The sequence below is a fragment of the Achroia grisella genome, unplaced genomic scaffold (genome assembly GCF_030625045.1).
Source record: "Achroia grisella isolate CSIRO2021 unplaced genomic scaffold, CSIRO_AGI_Agris_v1 utg512, whole genome shotgun sequence".
NCBI classification, from domain to species: Eukaryota; Metazoa; Arthropoda; class Insecta; order Lepidoptera; family Pyralidae; genus Achroia; species Achroia grisella.
The window spans coordinates 1,298,602-1,317,941 of NW_026712906.1; the positions used below are offsets into that span (position 1 = coordinate 1,298,602).

General features: G+C 31.8%; 2 protein-coding genes across 3 annotated transcripts in view; both read right to left on the reverse strand.

Moving 5' to 3' along the window:
- The window catches only part of LOC131846745 (glutathione hydrolase 1 proenzyme-like), a 49,095-nt gene that overhangs the window by 8,268 nt on the left and 21,487 nt on the right, over positions 1 to 19,340 (reverse strand). Inside the window, exons 1-4 of one of the 2 annotated variants that reach the window (XM_059196127.1) lie at positions 18,786 to 19,080; positions 17,935 to 18,156; positions 7,029 to 7,249; positions 21 to 210 (exon numbers count right to left, since the gene is read on the reverse strand). In XM_059196127.1, the coding sequence (XP_059052110.1) occupies positions 21 to 210; positions 7,029 to 7,249; positions 17,935 to 18,156; positions 18,786 to 18,937 (785 nt within the window). In that variant the 5' untranslated portion in view covers positions 18,938 to 19,080. Of the gene's footprint in view, positions 1 to 20; positions 211 to 7,028; positions 7,250 to 17,934; positions 18,157 to 18,785; positions 19,081 to 19,340 lie in introns of those variants that run through there. The other variant, XM_059196128.1, reaches the window with a different exon arrangement.
- On the reverse strand, positions 14,894 to 15,637 carry LOC131846746 (nuclear protein 1). The gene has a single exon (XM_059196129.1). It carries the CDS (start codon positions 15,536 to 15,538, stop codon positions 15,335 to 15,337), a length of 204 nt encoding a protein of 67 aa, XP_059052112.1. The 5' UTR covers positions 15,539 to 15,637; the 3' UTR covers positions 14,894 to 15,334.

Below are 19,340 nucleotides of genomic sequence, written 5' to 3' on the forward strand. Positions count from 1 at the left end.
CTAACTTCCTCATGATTTACCTCAGTTGGGGGTCATTTTTAATAAACGGAGCGCTTTCCAGGCCATCGTACATCGCTTTGGACATTACGAAGCCGGTATTACAGATGTCCAGGGTTGGAGCCAATAGACTTTCCCATGGTAGCTTGCCCCATCGCTTATACGCCGCCCACATTCCCCGCAGTTCACCAGGGACACCAACTGACAGTGGACCTGAGGATTAATATAATGTAGGATATTAAATGAGGTAATGGGGATTATTAGTAACGTAGGCAGATGACCCCATGGCTAATATTGGTACAATGTCAGTTTGAGCTCCACGCGCTTTTCCCTGGAAACCGTCGTGGTAAATTCGTGGTGAAATTTACCTTGATGGACCTGACTGACTTGACTGACTGATCTTGACTGACCTGACCTCATGTTCATCTTATCATCCTCTACTGGTGCCTCGCCCTCGTAAATCGTTAGCGCAGGCGGGTGCACAATTTTTAGTTACTAACTAGCTGTTCTCGCAACTTCATCTGCGTCGAAATTAACTTTATTTTTCTGAAATAAAAGTAGCCTATGTTACTCCTTATTACATCATTATTGAATTTGTCATAAATTAACAACGATGGTTTCGGGACACCGCATGGAAGTTCAACCTGACATAGTTAATTTCTAACACAACTAGTGTTAAAAATTAATAGGTATTAATAACTTCATTGTTGTTAGCTATGTACATATCACCATGTGTATCAGGTCAACCTTCATGCAGTGATTCCTTTATTGAACCGTGAAGATATTATAGAGAGGGCAGACTTTATTGTTAGTTTTGCAACTGAGAAACTTAATAAACATATAACTGATTTTAAAAAATCTATCAGCTATTTAAAACTACTTAGCAGTAAAAAATTATAGCATTTATATGAATACTAGATGCGTATAACATGACCGATATTTTATTTTTAATAAAGTAGAGTACTCTTTATTTTTACACCCGTGCAATGCCGGGTTGTGCCACTAGTTCTACAATAACTTGCTGTTTTAGCTTATCGAGTCTAAAAGCCTATCTACTTATCGAGTCGGAAATCTGTTTAGACAACCTTTTCAATAGATATGTTGAAATAGTATTTAAAATGCAGTGTTCTGTATGAAATGAATACCAATATCCGGTATTACATCATGTCACTGACCTTTGTAAATTTTATATCTTTGTTCAATTTAATGTAGGTATTACGAAATTGAAGTCTTGCATTTTACGTTTACCTACATGCGTGTTCAAAAACAATATAGCGTATCATTTAACACTTAATTTATATAAGAACGTTTTCACATTTTTATATAATTAAAATATTTTATTATGTAAATGGAATGGCAAAAAAGCTGACGGCCTGCCTGATGGTAAGTGGTAATCGCCTATAAACACAAACACTACTGCGGAAATCATTGATCATATTACCATGTGATACCCATGATATCTCTCACCATTTTATGAATGCTATAAATAATAACAAATATTTGTTATTATTTATAGCATTCATAAAATGGTTTTCATTTATGAATTTAAAAAATTGATTTAGTAGTAAATCTTATCTTTAAATTCATAAATGAATAATAATATAAGCTGCACTTTCCACTGAAATTTCAATAAGAGCGGTAGGGTAGGTAACCATCGGGTAACGGTAGGTACAGTAGGGTAGCGGTGGTACCTACATATATAAAACCATTAGAAATATAAATAACAGCATGATTGTTAAGTTACATTATTGTATATTAATACAATACCCGCTTCGCTTAAAAGCAATTAATACAATACATTGAAAAGTTGACAGCATTATCTTGCAGCTCGGAGCTCGCAGCTGTCTGGACCAGATTCAAGAGAAAGCTTTAGAGAAATTTTGCACGAGCGATATCTTAGTTACGATTTCGAGATTAACATTTTGGAAATCCTAAATATTTATTTAATTTTATATTCTCGTGGATCAGATAACAAATAGTACGTTATCAGTAATTAATGTTGACAAAATCTAACTTTTAGATATAGTTTTTTATATACTTTATATAAGTGCATTTTATGATGTGACATCTACTACATTTTTGTCTTGAAAGGTGGTTGTACTGGTTTACGAATTTTATAGAAAGATCGACAAATTTATAGTAGACTAGACTAATAATTGTAAACATAATATTGTTTTATAAAACAAAATTGCTTTATTGTGTTAGATTGAAATTTATTTTTGTTTGTTTCTCATAAGGGCAGAGCCAATAGATAATGTGACTATAGATATATCTAGTACTTGCACCGAGAACAAATCTTTGTAGTCTTCAAAACAAATTTTATCTAACATTGGCTGCTATAAAGAAATACAAAAATACAAAATCAAACAATGACTTTAGTATAACTCAATAGTAACAAAGTAAGCGCATAAGGTCAAATTAGCGGGAACTATACAGCTATCAATAAATTATGTCAACAGCTCGATAAAGTTGGTCTTAATATTAACGTAAATACTTTGATAAACTGAAGTTGGTCTGTTTTTTGTTTTACAGTAGGTATAGATTATAATATTCCTGCACGATACAAACATTTGTATTCATGAGTATGTTTGTTTGTATTGGTCTGGCTGTTCACAATGTATATTATGTATGTATTTAGAAAACAAAACCAATGTATTGATATTTATATAAGTTGTTAAATACTTATATCACAAGCGCTGCTAAATGGTGCTGTGTGATTTGTCCTGTTTATTACTATTATATATATATATATATACTACTATATACTATATACTAGGTATATGCATATTAAAAATAAAAATAAATGGTTTTAGAAAAACTGATATATCTATATCAAAGCAGAGTTTTAAGTACCAATATTGACTATGTTATATGTATCAGGTATGGGTATCTCGCAAGACCTTTTCACTTTTAATTCAGGTTTTCTTTTCTCATACCTATTTGTTCTGTTTTGTACACCTAGTTACCTCAGTATATACGATACGAGTCAACTAGACCGTTACTCATATCAAGAGTTTAAGTTAATAACCTTATAATTTCTGTGTATTCCTAGTTCACACATACTTATTGACTTTTAAAATATATTTATGTACGTATACATAATCGTTCCTTTACCATTCTTCTTAGATAATTATACAGTTCTCCGATAATTATAACTAATTCGAAACCCTTTTGGCAAGTTGCCTACAGTCGGTAATATTCAACGTTCTTACTCTTTTTTGTATACCTATTCAAAATAGAACATTCAACAACTATCTCTGCAGGGATGCTACCACACGTGAGAAAGTGTGTGTACACTACTTTAACATATTATATATGGCTAGCTGTTTCTTGCTACTTCACTTATAGTTTTTGATAACCATAATCAGTATGCAATCTATCTTCACGCCAAATTTTCTTAATGTAAATTCAAGTGTTTAGTTGTGAAAATATAACTGATACAAATTCGCATTTATAATAGTAGTAAGTAACTAATGATTGATGTCAAAAAAAATCTCATCAGATTTTTTTTGACTACTCTAATACTGTTTGCCGCAGCCTGCCATTATAGCTTCACCGGACAATAAGGGACGACGGCTTATGGAGCGGCTGAGGGCCAACTCCCGCCCGACGGATACGACTTTAGTCTGAGGGCAACGCAAGGGGTTTCGAACCTCGGCTCAGGCTGTCGTAATTTCGATCCCCGTTTGAATTTAGAATTTGTAATGCTATTAAAAATGAATTAGAATATACACAACATAATTATATCTACCAAGCAATTAATAAGTCGATTTTCTTAGGATTCAGCGTTAGATAATTAATGTTAAGCTATTGAAATCATTAGTAATTTCGTTTGCATTAATCCAAAACATAAAATAAAAAAATAATTCTATTACATGTCTCCTCGCCTTATTTTATTCCGTAATATCAATAGGAAACATATCTGTGTAAAAGGAACTTTCAAGTACCATCAATTTGTCAAGTAGCTATATTACATATTATTAATAACATAGAATAAATTAATAATATTAATATTACACAAACAGAATATTATAAATAATAATGTTTTGTTTATTAACTGTGTGAATATTATAAATATACTCTATATATAAGGTACTCGGTTAAGGAAACAAATTTTGATGACAATGGATCAATTAAGCGGTCTGAGTTGACACAGGTTCATGATTATTATAATACATCTCGTAGAAGTAAATACTTATTAACACAAATAAATAAGTGTATATTACTTTATTTTTAATAGTCTATACTCTTTATTTACTCTCTATTGACTTACAGTGCAATAGATAGGTACCTACTTCAGATTTATTCATATGTAATATTGTTAGTTAGAAATTAAATAGATATGAACGATTTTTCGTTAATATATATATTAATACGTGAAGCAAGAACTTTTTACCCATTTTTACGAAAATTGTGCCGACAAAGGTGTATGAAATTACGCACACTTATGCTTTAATGGCAAGGAGTGCAGTGTGCTAATATTTTTTAAAACATTACAAACATTACCATATATTTGACACACATACGCATTTTTACTCTTTGGTTTATTGTTAAAGTCTGTTGTCAAATTTAGGATAGATTAATATTGTTTTGTCTATAGTGATTACTTAAGTAATTTAACGTACATAGTGTAGTAGAAAAATGACTCTTAACTAACCGCCTACTAGTCTTATTGAAATCCAAAGTAGTTACATGTACATACAGCTTAGTTTCGTATTTTACATGTGTAGCAAATCAAATGGAAAGGTTACAGTGTTTTTATGAACTCATAATATACCGGTAATAAATTATATATTTAATACACGATAAGGAAGTAGGCCGAGCCTTAACTAGTTTCTCTAACAATACATATGCTATCTGTGGTTAAATGGTAATCTGTACAGTATTTTATTGTAGACATTTTAACAGATTAATTTTGCAAGGGTTTACCATGCGCATATGAAAAATAACTCATTTTGTATAGCCTAGCCTTATACTCTGTAATGAGAAATAGGTCAAAAGCTTCCAACTCTCTAGATAAGTAGGTAGGGTTATACGAGTTTAAATCTGCATTTCTTTATTTATACCTAACGTAAATAAAGAATTATATTATAAAATCCATACTTACACATTAATATTATAAATGCGGACTATATGATCTGTTTTTTAATGATGATAATGGAATGGTGCCGCCACCTGAGCTAACGGTATACGCTGGCGGGGCACCAGTGTAGAATGATAAGATGAACATGAGGTCAGGTCAGTTTTCTCATCGTGGCAAATCATTAAGATTTATCACGATGGATACCAGGTAGATGTCGATGCATTGTGCGTGTCGCGTGGTGTCGATCTAACATGGTACATTGCCATCAATGGGATGACTAGTTCCCACCACTAACAATCCCCTTCCACCCCAGGTGCTTGCTAGTCATATTTTCACGGACAAACGACTGAACAGATGCGAATAACATTTGGTATGAAGATAGGTTGTGTCACGAAGATGTACAAAGGCTATATTTTATCCTAAAAAATTAGACGGAATTACGGACAGCAGCTAGTACGTTTTAAATTTATTTATGATTATGTTTATTTTACAACAATACTTTTCGTTTATTTTTTTCATATCAGTACGTTTTGCGTATTTAGCGTGACGCATTAGGTATGCACTTAATTTTTATCTTTACGACAAATCCTTTACCGTGTAGACAGAGAGAAGCGAGTGTTATTGGCTTCTATTATTATACAGGATTTACTTTATTCAGTTTAGTAACTCATACATGCACGTCATTATAGAGACTTTATTATTATTGTTCTTAATATTACTATTATATTAATTATGATTAGGTACTGAACTAACTCATCTCTTGTCTTCCAGTGTTAGCCTGCCTCCTTATTTTAATGTGAGGTCAATTTGATTTCATTTCATATCGGTCTATGTGTATATTTTGTTCGGGTTGGCTGTGTGCTAACGTCTTGAAAAGGCGTAAATACAAATACGATGTACTGTTAACCTTTATTCCACTTATTTTACACTGTCTTCTTGTAACACCATTCACAAGAGCGACGCAGGAAGGGACAGCGGAACCACAGAGCATAATAGACTTTTCAGTCTGTGACACATTTCCACATACATTGCCTGTTTCATACAAAAATGGAAAGACCTACTATAATAATATAAGGCAAATAAATGTATGTTTATTTATACAAATAATAAAATAATAGTATTTATCTATAAGTTGAAATCAATTGGAGTTCATAGCTCTCAATTCCTACATCGTAACTATACAAAGAGATTACATTGTATAGATAATTAAAATTATATAGGTAGATAGGTACATCACTACATTAATACAGAAATGTTTTGTTCATAAGTTCCCATTCATGATAATGTTTGAACAATTGTTTCATACAAGACAATGTGGGCGCAATTACAATTACTGATAAAATACACAATGACGACACATCCAGAATATTCTCAATAAATACGCGTAAAATATTCCATCATGTGTTATCTTTGTGGGTCATCGTTATGGCATGCAATTATAAGTCACGTATGTATTAACCTAAATGCGTAATACAGCGGAATTAATTCAAAGTCAAAGTCAAAATTATTTATTGACATTAGATAAATTGTTGTTTTGATTCGTCCCAACTGAAGTAGCTACCCCATCCTTATTATTACTAATATTATAATGCGAAAGTAACTCTGTCTGTCTATCTCGCTTTCAAGCCAAAACTGCTGAACCGATTTAAATGAAATTTGGTGCACATATAGTGTAGAACCTGAGAAAGGACATAGGCTACTTTTTATTCCGAAAAAGAGGTTGTAAGGGGTTGAAAGGGGAGATGAAAGGTTATATGAAAGTATTGACAATTTACGCGGACCAAGTCGCGGGTACATCTAGTCATGCATAAGAGGTTAAACTGAATAAATGAATTTGATATATAATTAAACATATGACTTTAGATTTATAAATAAAACGCTCAAGATATAAATAAAACGGTTAGTAGTAAATAAAACATTCCATGTTGTAAATAAAACATAAACATACCTTTAGTAGCTTTATCGTAGCTGCCGTGGAACATGTCTTTGGTTGCAGCCTCCGGTGCTTTCTCCCTCGCGTTTACAGTGTATGCCTTCTCCTCACTCTTAATGTAAACAGTCATGAAGAATCCACCTCCAAGACCCATACTCTGTTGGTTGAGCAACCCATTGCAGAACATAGCAGCTATCGCCGCGTCAACAGCGGAACCATTTTTCAATAGGATCTCCCTGAAATGAAAAATCCTATATTAATCAAGTTGCTCATTTAAGTAAGTGCTAGGGTCTAGTTATTAAAATAGTCGAACACGCCTAACGAGGGTTTGGATTTTGTCTTTGTATGAATCATAGAAATTAGTTAGTTAATTATTAGTAGAAAGTAGTGTATCTCCGACCTCGTGATTTAATCTAATTTTGTTAAAACTTGTTTAGTCATAAACAAGAGATACATACACTATCACATTTATAATGTTAAATATGACTATTCATATTTAGTATTCTACTAGCTATACGCGCGACTGCGTCCGCGTGGAATTTAACTTTATTTTTCTAAAACAAAAGTAGTCTAAGTTACTCCTCCAAAAAAAGTCCCGTCAAAATCGATCCAGCCATTTCAGAGATTAGCCGGAACAAACAGACAAACTGACGGAGAGACAATATTTGTACAAAATGTTATTTTGGTGTATGTACCGTATCTATATTCATATGCATGTAGTAAAAAACGGTTATTTCAATATTACAAACAGACACTCCAATTTTATTTAGGTATGTATAGATTCTATATATTTTACAATATATTGGAATCCAACGTGACAGAAGACAGGCTAAACCACATATGCAGACAATATTCATATCTAATAGGTATCTCCTATAATTGATTAGGTTTCTAAAAATGTATAGCCATCTAAAGTAAATATTTATCTATCTATCCATCTAAGAAATAAAACAATACACTTTTATATTAGACTGCAATACAATAATACAAACGATTGTTAATCGTGGGAAGTAAACCACATTAATGTCAAATGCATTATGTAGATGTATACCTATACCTATTGTTTCTAAGAACATAATGGAAACCATTTTTTTAGTGGACGCTGGTCATTATATTATTGTTTTATTTTCATTATAGAGTTAATTATAGCTTGCTGGGTTCAATGACTTTTATTTTATAATACACAGTACAATATATTATATATCATATTGTACTGTGTATTATAAAATAATGGACGTTTCAATATAAATAAGATTTTTTTTATTTGTACCTAATGAAAAAAATCAAGAGATTCTTCATTCGTTAATAATTTAAGCGTGCTCATGTCGCTGGAAATCTTGTCATTTAGTTCGAGTGCGGTTGAACAGTTGATACGTCACGACTTAAACTTTTTAATTTATCTGTTTTATATAACTTCGTCTTCCCTTTCCCCTCTTTTTTTCTATTATTCGTTTCAAAAGCGTTCAGAAGGTCACCTAGCATCTAGCAGCATTTTCCCCCATCTGTTATAAAAATACTTTTAGTTTATAGAGGCTGCCTATTGATACCTCTATGTCTTGCTCATAGTGATTCTACTTTAGATATATGTTTAATGTACATATTAGTTTATGTTACTATGTTTAATTTCGGAGGGAAGAACAACAAAGATATTTAAATTAATTGAAATTTCTAAAATTCTTATGAACTAGGCGGTAGGGAAAAATATAATACAAAAATTTGACGTTCATTAACGGATAAAATGTTCCACATAAATGATAATTGATTTCATTTAACAGCTACGTTAACAGTGAGCAACAAGTCCATATCCATAAGAACTATCGTCTTTTAAAAATACCTACTCTACAATAATTGCAAATATACAAGCCGCTAGTGTTAAATTCTGTTAATGTCTAGTTTACGGGTATCCATACTAATATTACAAATGCTGCTAGTAATGTTGTAAAGATTATCCTAAAGACGGATATAGCGAAATTATGAAATAGGTCTTACACATATTTCCATGAATTCTGGAAGGGTGTTGGTTTACGTTTTGTCTCATGCTCCACTGTCCAAGATATGTTCACGTAAAAAATGATAAAGGTATTAATTTTGTCATACAAAGTATTATTTATCAACTAATCTATATCATAAATAGATAGAAGAATTGTCTCTAGAGTCTAGACATTTGAATTAAAAAATATATAACTCTATATTACTTAAATACAATGCTTGCAAAATCGTTTTAAATTCATATATATCATAAACAATTTTATCATATAGCTGTTATTAGTATTACGTATCTAAATGCTGTAATTTGTGAATATTAGGTTAAAATATATCTATAAATAATGCTATGGAATAGTGCCAATTTTGTTCGGGAAGTATGTAAACTAGAACATTTTAGTTTACTGGTAGTCGAGACGAGCATTTTGTTTGTTATCATTGAATTGGAGCAGACAACCCAAACAATTGTTTTTTTGTTATTGTATGAATGCTGATCCTAGTAAAAGAACACTAGTAAAAGATGATTCGATGAGAATAAAGTCAGGTCACTATTGTGACTATTTTTCTGTTATTTTAAATAATATGAAATAATAATAATTGTATTGAATCTTTTTATTTCGTATTCTCACAAACAAATAAATAACAATACGGGATACAGGAATTTGACGTTCGGAAATATATCAAAATAGATGCGTTCAGAAATTACGATTCATAACAAACCCACCGTGGCGAATTCACCAAAAATTATAATAATAATAATAGTAAAGGTATTTATTACTCACGATAATTTCCAATAAGGAAAGCTTAGTTTGGTTTGGTTAGTAGTAACGTGGACACTTACTAACAATCTACTATGACCATGTCGTATTTATTGAAATGTAAACTGTTTAGAATGTTTCCAAAACTAAACAGATCTTGAGTATATTTTACTTCCTTCCCTTACTACGTACTATCTTATTATGTAGGTCATGTATTTTAGATAGAACACTTGAAATCTAGACACTGTGGAAATTTTATATGCAGTGATGTAACATTGTATTGATAGGCACTTATGTTTAAATATTAACAATTCTATTTAAATTCTGTCCTTCTGGTTAATGTCATATTAGGTATAAGAAGTGAGGAAATATTGACACTTTATGCACGCTTCACTTAATGTGATGTAAAAACAACAAAACATTTTTATTTTGTGCTCCATAAAATATCCTCCATAATAATTATTCCACCAGTCTTGAATGCTTTTTTATATTATTTCATGGTTTTTATTGCCTAGACTATCTACTTTTTTTTACCAAGATTACTAGATAGCCTGTGATTATGTTACGGTTTACATCGAGGTCAAGTAGTTGGTTTTTGATTTCCGAAACCTAAGCCATAAAGCAAGTAATCACTACTATACATTGTTAACCTACGCTAAAGAAATTTGGCGCGAACGTGCTGCGCGCGCATCCGCAAATTTTTACTTTGTTTTTCGGGCAGAAGGCAACGAACGATCGCGTAAAGTTTTTATATCTTTTTTATTTTATTTCTCGCATGAATCGTTTGCAAATGTTCCTTGATACCGTTTGATGTAAATTGTAAATAGACAATATCAATTATTTAGTAAAGGTAGTCTTTGTAACTACTATAGAGTATGAATATTTACATACATACATGAGATGAGATGTAAATTTATAGTAATATGTTATTGACATCCAATGTTCTATTCTAGAAAATGCTTTTTTAAAATGTTGATCCAAATTTGCCCCTCTGCTTGTGATCAGAGAATTGCCCGATTTCTTGCGCAACTGACTGTCATATAGCTATCCAGTGTGGAAACGCGGCCAGCGTTCTTGGCTCCACTCCCATTCGACAAGACCTGATTGACCTTTGTAACAGGCTGGATAACATTGTATATGGTAAACACTACAGTGATTGCCCAGTATATAGATATTGCCCACAGTAAGAAGATGATACATTTAAACCTATTTATAAAGGAGTTAATTCGAATTAAATTCGCTGGATGGCATTAAGAGATCCTCTAGTAGAACGTTTAATAATAAATTGGCAAAATTTAAAGAAAAACATGGTGTTATGGCATATTTGTTGACAACAGGTATGCCTCTTATCGGAAAAAGTAGGTTTCTTAAAGAATTTCTTAAGGATACACTTTTTGTTTTAATTTCTTGTGTTAACTTAGCTCCATTTTAAACTTATTGCTATAGAGAATAAGTTAGTAAATGCTTTATAGTGTAATTTCAAGAAGTTATTGTGATGTAAAATTTACCTCTTAAGGAGTTAGATGGGGTGGGCAATTACTAAATCTTATTTAGATGAATTTTAGTGATTGCCATATCGGTATTTAGTTATTGCCATTGGCATTGGGTACAGCTATTGCCCGGGCAATTTCTATTAAAGTAAGTTTATTTTTGTTAAATACATTTACGTAACAGTATTATCTAGTTCTTTATAGAATGTCTAAGGTTACCAAGTTAAAATACAAACGGGAAGACCTAAAGAAGGCAATCACCGAAATCCAAAATAACAAAGACAGGTTTTCAGATCGACAAATTCCATATTTTAACATAATTCAGGACACAAAATCAGCTTGGGTTCAGTGCCAATTTTAACTGCTATAGAAGAAGCTACTCTTGACGACAGCATAACAACTTCAGCACGAAAAGGTTTTCCACGGCATAAAGAAACTATTTTGGACAGTGTTCAAAAAATTCTAGAGGAAAATCCAAGACCTAATCCATTCGTGAATAATAGGCCTGACATTGGATAGTGGAAAGTATTTTTAAAGAGACATCCTAAATTAAGTATACGAAGTTTTGAAGGTGTTCGAACAAAATCAAGCTCATTGTATCTGAAAAAGATTCAGTTCCATGAAATATGTTGCTATGTCGATGAAAAAGTAATAAGCCAAGTCTTCAATACAGATGAGACAAATTTTCATATTTGCCAGTATGCAGGACTAGTTGTAGCTGAAAACAGTTCTAGAAACGTTTATAATATTGAACATTCAAATGGAAAATAATCAATAATAATTTTATTTACTTTCTCGGCTGCTGGTATTATTTGTAGTCTATTTGTTCCCCAAATCTTTTATTAGTGTAGTAAGTCTACAAATACAAAAAGATTTAGATATTCTTTTGTTTTTGTGTCATTTTTACTATAAAGTAGATGATTCTTATTCTGCTAAAGACACTGATTTTGATTGTTTAGAAATGTATACTAACGTACAAAAAGCTATAAAAGATCTCAAATATTAAATAAGGTCTTTAAAACTTGAGACATTGTTTTGCTTAAACGATTAATGTTTGTCAACATTCCTAAACAATAAGAATTAATATTTATATGGTATATTTTTAACTAGATTTAGTAACTATAGCAGTTAATGCTATGTGGGCAATAACTATGTGATGCGTGAGGCAATGACTATCTGGTCCGGGCAATCACTATACTTTTAGAGGTTATTTTTGTTAAACCTTGTAATTATTAGTTTTCTCAATATATTTAAATTGTTACTACTGGATCTTTTAGCTAAACTATTAATGTTACCAAAGAGGTGACACTCACATACCTATTATTTTAATAAACATTTATATACATATAAAACCAGTAGAATTTTCTTAAATGGGCAATCACTATACTGTTTACCCTATTTTCTTAATAATAAACTTTTAATTCCAGGTAAAAAGATGTTTACATACTTTTTTAATACAATGGTAAGTAAGCAATGTTATGTAAATAATCATGTACCGTAGCTTATAGACAACTAAGGCACTAGTTATATGCTCATTTCCGACGCTTAAGAAACCTTAAAATAATATTTGTGAGAATAATAATACGTATTATATAGTCTAATTTTTGTTTGATTTTGACACGCTAACGATCTACCCAGTGTAAGTGGAAACCTTCATCTAAATACATGAACACGGAACATCACAGTACTGAGACAAACCTCACGCATTGCCAATTCTGATTAACTAAAAGTCATGTTTTGTACCCTGTTAGTAACCTCACTACCTACCTTACCTGATCCTTTAACCAAATAATCGCATCTTAGCACAACAAACAATGTTGAAAAAGGTGAGGTCTCCATGTACCCATGACTATGTTTATAGTCTACCTCAGTACCACTAAAACCATTCGGTCCTTGACCTGTTCTCGTGCTGATGAGCAAAAACTACTATCAAACAGAACCGTTATTATTCAGACGCTGGAACTCATTTCGAGATGAACGCAGGTGATATCCATAATTAGTTGTTGCTCATATTTACAAATTTGAACTCTACTGTATTGTTGTAAGACGTATAATTTCGTAACTGATAATTCTACTAGCAGGTTACTGATAGTATCCATGTATGCCGGTGCATCCGTTTAGAAATAGTGTTGTAAATAGTCTGATGCGATAAATAGAATATTCAAAATGTATGCAGAATATCGAAGTTGTCATACAAGTTTATATAGTTATTTTTGTATGGATGGTAATGGAATGGCCTACCTGCGCTGATGATTTTCGCTGGCGGGGCACCAGTGGAGGATGATAAAATGAACATGAAGTCAGGTCGGTTAACTCATCTTGGCAAATGGCAAATAACAATGGTTTCTTGAGGAAACCGCGTGGAAGTCAACCCGACATTGCTTAGCAATCTAAGCAATGAGGCTATTAGTGCCCATTACTAACAATCCTCTTCCACCCATTTATTATTTCCACCAGTCTATTGTATGAGAGATTTTGTAAATAGATACAATCCCTCTCCATGACCCCACCAATTCTATAAATTTTCTAAAAAACGAAAAGGCTATAGATTTTTCTTCTTGACAAAAATGTATTGAGATTTCCAGCATGATCCAAAGTACTTATGACTCTTAAATGAACCGTGAATATGATAATAATTATGCTTATTTTTCCCCATTTTAATCATGTAACACAACCTTATGCAGTTTATTGAAGTTGTAACATTAATCCGGAGTTTTAATTCACTACGTCCAGCTTCAATCGATATTTGTTAAAATAATTCGTCGAATCGAACTGGCCAGAATAATAAAATTGTAAGTTTGTTATATGTAATAGAATTACACACAAGATAAAGAAAATAAATATCAACAGTTACCTAAATACTAATGTAGAGACAAATTGAATATCTATCAGTCTATACCTGATAAATTATCACTAACTTTTCCACAGATTTATTATTGATGGAAGTTTTTAGTTATTTTTATTATGTAAGTGTATGGAACTGAACTGAAATAATGACAGATACAATTTTTGCGGTTCTGAAATAATGTCCAGCTATTTGGATTTAAGGCCAAAGGATATTTTATTAGCTCTTGATTTGGTTACGTATGTATATTGATAAGTATATATTATACATGTATAAGAAAAGGTACACAGGAACAAAAAAAAGAGCATACAAAATATGGCTGCCACGCACAATGTACGATAAGTCATGAAGTTGAAGAAAAAATATAAATAAAGCATATTGTTGTGTTCTTATTAGTATTCTTCGTCAATATACACTTATTGTAACACTCGGTTCAAGTAGGCGAGGCGTACGGCAGATGTAATGCATATATTGTACCGACTAATGTGGAAATTTTAAAACCTTAACCACCTAAGGTGTCAGTTAAGAATCGTTAGTAAGGTATTTTGTTATGAGTGCACAATGAGTAACAGTAGCATGCTATAACCATAATTCTGCCGTTTTTCTACGACGCAAATTATGAAGTAAGCAATGTATACGGTGCAAAATGATAATAGAATTAACAAGGCTAGCCACCTCGCTAGCGCTTCAAGGTTATTTTTGTGTATAAACAACATGTCAGACACGTAGGTGTATAGGTACTATTTACTGCGGCCTGGAGCCAAAATAATGAATATTTCAGTTAAATTCAATAAAACAAAAAAGTTAGTTTAATTAATTAATATTTATTGCCTTAAATTATTATTACAGTCCTTTGTGTACCCCGTGAAAGATACAGAATTAATGTAAAATAATCTAACTAGGAATTAATAACACAGCAAAATTTGGGCTTTACAACAAGCCCAGTTTGAGATGAGATCAGTTACATGGAACGATGTTAAGTCCAAAATAGAATCACTGGTGTGCACTTATAGTTCAGCAGTCACTTCCCGGTTCAACTCTGAGTGGCCTCGGTTTTGCTTCCTATATCATGTATGCGCATGGAATTTCTGCATCTGCAGGAACCGCATTGGATGTTCCATTGATCTCTTTTGAGAAGCAGTGGCCCAATTATGTCGGGCGTCTGCCACAACGACCTCCTTTCGCTCGGTAAATCATATGTCCATACACAAGCCTTTATCGTCATTATTTAACACACTTAAGTATCTAATTCTTGTTGTTCGCTTTCTTATTATTCTGTGTGTTCACCATTTTGGTAACGATCTTTCTCGAATGGCCGGACGGATCGAAGTGGTTTGTGTGCTCGCTTACCTCCTTCTTCGTACGTTGTTTGCCACTGTGTCCAGAGAAGATGTGCTTATCATGGTCGAAATTGTAGTAGTCGTACTCATCGAAGAAAGCCTCGGACATGGTTACGATGAATTTAGATTTTTATTTAATAAAACACAAGAATTTGTCCCAGTGACAACGTTACTGACGGTACGGTTTTGTGATTTGTTCGGCGCGACGTTGGCAGCGCGTTTATATAGGCAGCCCGAGACACGTCACTGACCGCATGCGCGTCGATAATATTCTCGCAACGCGATTGGAGGTGGGCACGTCTATGGTGCGGGTGTTTGTTTATTTACAGAATTCGTAGTGTGCGAAGCCGGTTGGTAACGCCAGATTAAAATTAAAAAATACCTAATTATGTATTTTTAGATAAATCCACCATTTTCGACAAATAATGGCCGAAATGATCACATAACAAACACTAAAAAAATAAAACATTCGCATATAGGTAATAACCTCAATTTTTGGATTTAATTTAAAGATTCGGAGATTTAAATACATTTTTAAATATTCGCATTAAAAAAAAAAAAAATACACTTTAATAAAAAGAAAACCAATAATATTTTAATATATCACAGATTTTCAGTTTCTTATTTTTCTGATAAAATAAGTAGGTACATTCATACTCTTTCAATTTGATATGTGTAAATAAATGATATATTTTTATATTCACATGGAAAAACACGCTAATAAAAGATGATTTTTAATGTCTATGTTCCACAGTTTAAGAGCAGTGAGGTAGTATATGTATTTAATTTATCTGTGCTACAGGTAGATATAGTAAAATATTAGTTTACTTCTCTTTACAAAATCTTTTTGCATATTATTAACGTTATTATAGGTAAAAGTCAACGGTGTGGCAACATTATTTATCAATGTGTGCATCGAAGAGTGCATGTATTGATCGCGCTGCATTAGGTATTCCTATGCAATGCTCAATTCATAAACTATAGACATCGAAGCCACTATTTTCTAATTGCTACGAGATTTTTAAACCAATATGAATGTTTTCGAATATTCAAAATTCGAACATACAAATTAATCAATGTTAATTTATGGGCATGAAGTTTTGTTTAATTATAAAAATATTGTTGTTACAGCTGCCATCTTGTGTTAACTTATTAAAGTAACAAGTATACTTTATATTACTTTATTTTGCTGATCATAACATCATTCGATTGGCGCCGTACACTCATTTATATTATCATAATGTATTTGTGTCAGCGTATAACTGATTATCTGAATATTTAATGACATCATGTTTTTTTATTAATAACACTTCATGTTTCTGGAAATCCAAAGTAGAAATTATATAAACATCAAAGTATTAATTAATGTCGTCGAACTTAGAGTATATCCTGTAGCTAGAATATATGTATACTTGTTTTAATTTTTTTGTCATAATGACATTTTATTTCAATATGCCAGGTATTTTTAATACAAAGAAAGTAGTAAATATAGGTAGACTAGTGAATCATCACTATGTAACTTGCGATACCTTTTAAGGCACCACCTTAGAAATTTTAATCTCAAAGTAATTTATATTAATTCGCTCATTGCCTTAAGAGACCATGACAAAATATGAATAATCATTTATTAATACCTAATCATTTTTGTTTTTTATTGTCATTATCATTATACAATAATAATCAATCCAATAACCTATGATAGACAATAGTTGGACATAAGAGAGAGATTCAGGCTATCATTTCTATACTAGTTGGTGGCTTAGCTTTTGGCGTTACCTTTTTTATCGAGTTTTTCTTCGCTTGCGGCAATATATACTTTTTATGTTATACTGGAGATCTAATGTAGTAATTACATAATTGAAATGTTACTTCTTAACAATCGCAGACCTTTTTTACGTATGATTAAAATATTGCTACGACAGTTTTTATAGGCGCATATTATAATAAACATTTAAATTTCGTAGTTTATGACCCAGTGATCTAACTATACATAGAAGTGTCTTTTGGAAAATAAGTGAACTACGAACTAATGAAATTAAAAAATGGCATCTTTTTAACATTTAGGACTATATTTAAATATGAAAAATTAAACAATAAATATATTGTCTAATTTTTCATATTTAAATATAGTTTATTAATTTTCTATATCAGAATCAAATGATTACTTATGTGTAAAGTCCTGAATGTTAAAAAGATGCCATTTTTTAAGTATGAACGGTACCTACGACTTTACTCACTATTCATAAAATGTAATGAAAAAACCTTGTAACAATGTACATGGATTGCAGATATTATAATTTTGTATTATGAGTATTAAATTACATCATCATCATCAACAGTATGTTTTAGTTTTTAAGGTCTATAGTAAATATTATTGTGGATAAGACATTACTGATGTAATGCCAAAAAAATGTCAGTATTATTATTGAATTACTATTAGTTATGTTATCTGTGGTATTAGTAATTTTGTACTCTTTAGTATATAATTATTGTAATTATACTTGCCTTCCTATTTGTGAACATTGAGGCGCATCTGTGCACACGGCAGCTTTTTGGAAGATATGCAGTCTGGAGGGCGAAGGCAGTAATGGCTCCACTGGATCAGGTGGTTCTAAAGCTTTTCTAGCTTTGTAATCACCACTGCCGATGATGTAGCCACTGAGAGCTGACATAAATACCAGAACCACCAGCCCTGCGATGACGAGTTTCGTCCTGCGTTTGTATGGCCTGTGAAAGAAATTAAATTATTTTAACCGTCTTTTAATATAAGTATAAAAAATAATTATTGCAGAATTTTTGAAAAAGAACCCGAAGACTGCTCTATATTTGGAGATCCGTAGATGGTCATCTGCAGATAGCCAAGACATTGAAGATCTCAGAGCCCTAACCTCTGTTCTCCAAGAAGATTTAATAGTAAGTCTAGTAGCTTTAAATATTAAAAAAATATAGTTTATACATTTAATAAATTAAGGATGTATAATCACATATATAATAATTTAATAAATATTATTATTTAATTGGCACATAAATAACTGACTGTCTTTACATAGGTAAGATATAATTGCTTCATTGCGTTATGCAGTAAAAAACATTTATGAATTTCCTTCGATAATTTTAATTTAAAATTTGATTTAGTATTCATTATTAAATTCCATTAATTTCTTTGTTAACTATATACATACTACATGATTTTCCTAAACTATTACTGTAATGGTGTTTCCTTTCATACGGTACGATCAGTATGGACTATTTTAATAAAGATAGACTCTTGTGAAGCTGTTTAAATTAAAGATGTAAATTGTAACAGGAAGATAATTTTAATCACAGAATAATTACGAACAAATCCAACAACTCACTTCTCCGGATAGTCATCGTCATCAGTACTGAAGTTCCCTTGGAATATAGCGAATCTATTAATAGGGGACACTAATCGTATTGTGTCCATAGGGATATCATTCATATGTGTACTTATAAAGTGTCTTCGATGTAACCCGGATGAACGTTCCATGGTTTATTTACAAATATTCTCACACAGAAACGTCTAAAGTTCAATTGGAATCAGTTTACAGACACATGACAACATATTTTCGAGTTGGACTTATAATAAATCCAGGATTCCAGAAATGGGACACATAATAATCGGTTGTGCTAATTCTCATGGCCTGGTTATATCACGTACTGACACAACTGGAAATAAAAACTGTCACTCACAGGTGATATGCAGTGAACTTGTTTGCGGATATTCCTAAAATCGATAATTTGTGTGAAGGCTTCACGATGTTGCCGGCTGGTTTCGTGTCAGACTTTATTGGTTTGCTAATTACTTATGTTGCCAATAGATGGCGCTATGCCAGTTGCATTATAGCGCCATCTTTATTCTACAAGAAAATATATTTTACTTCCGACAACAA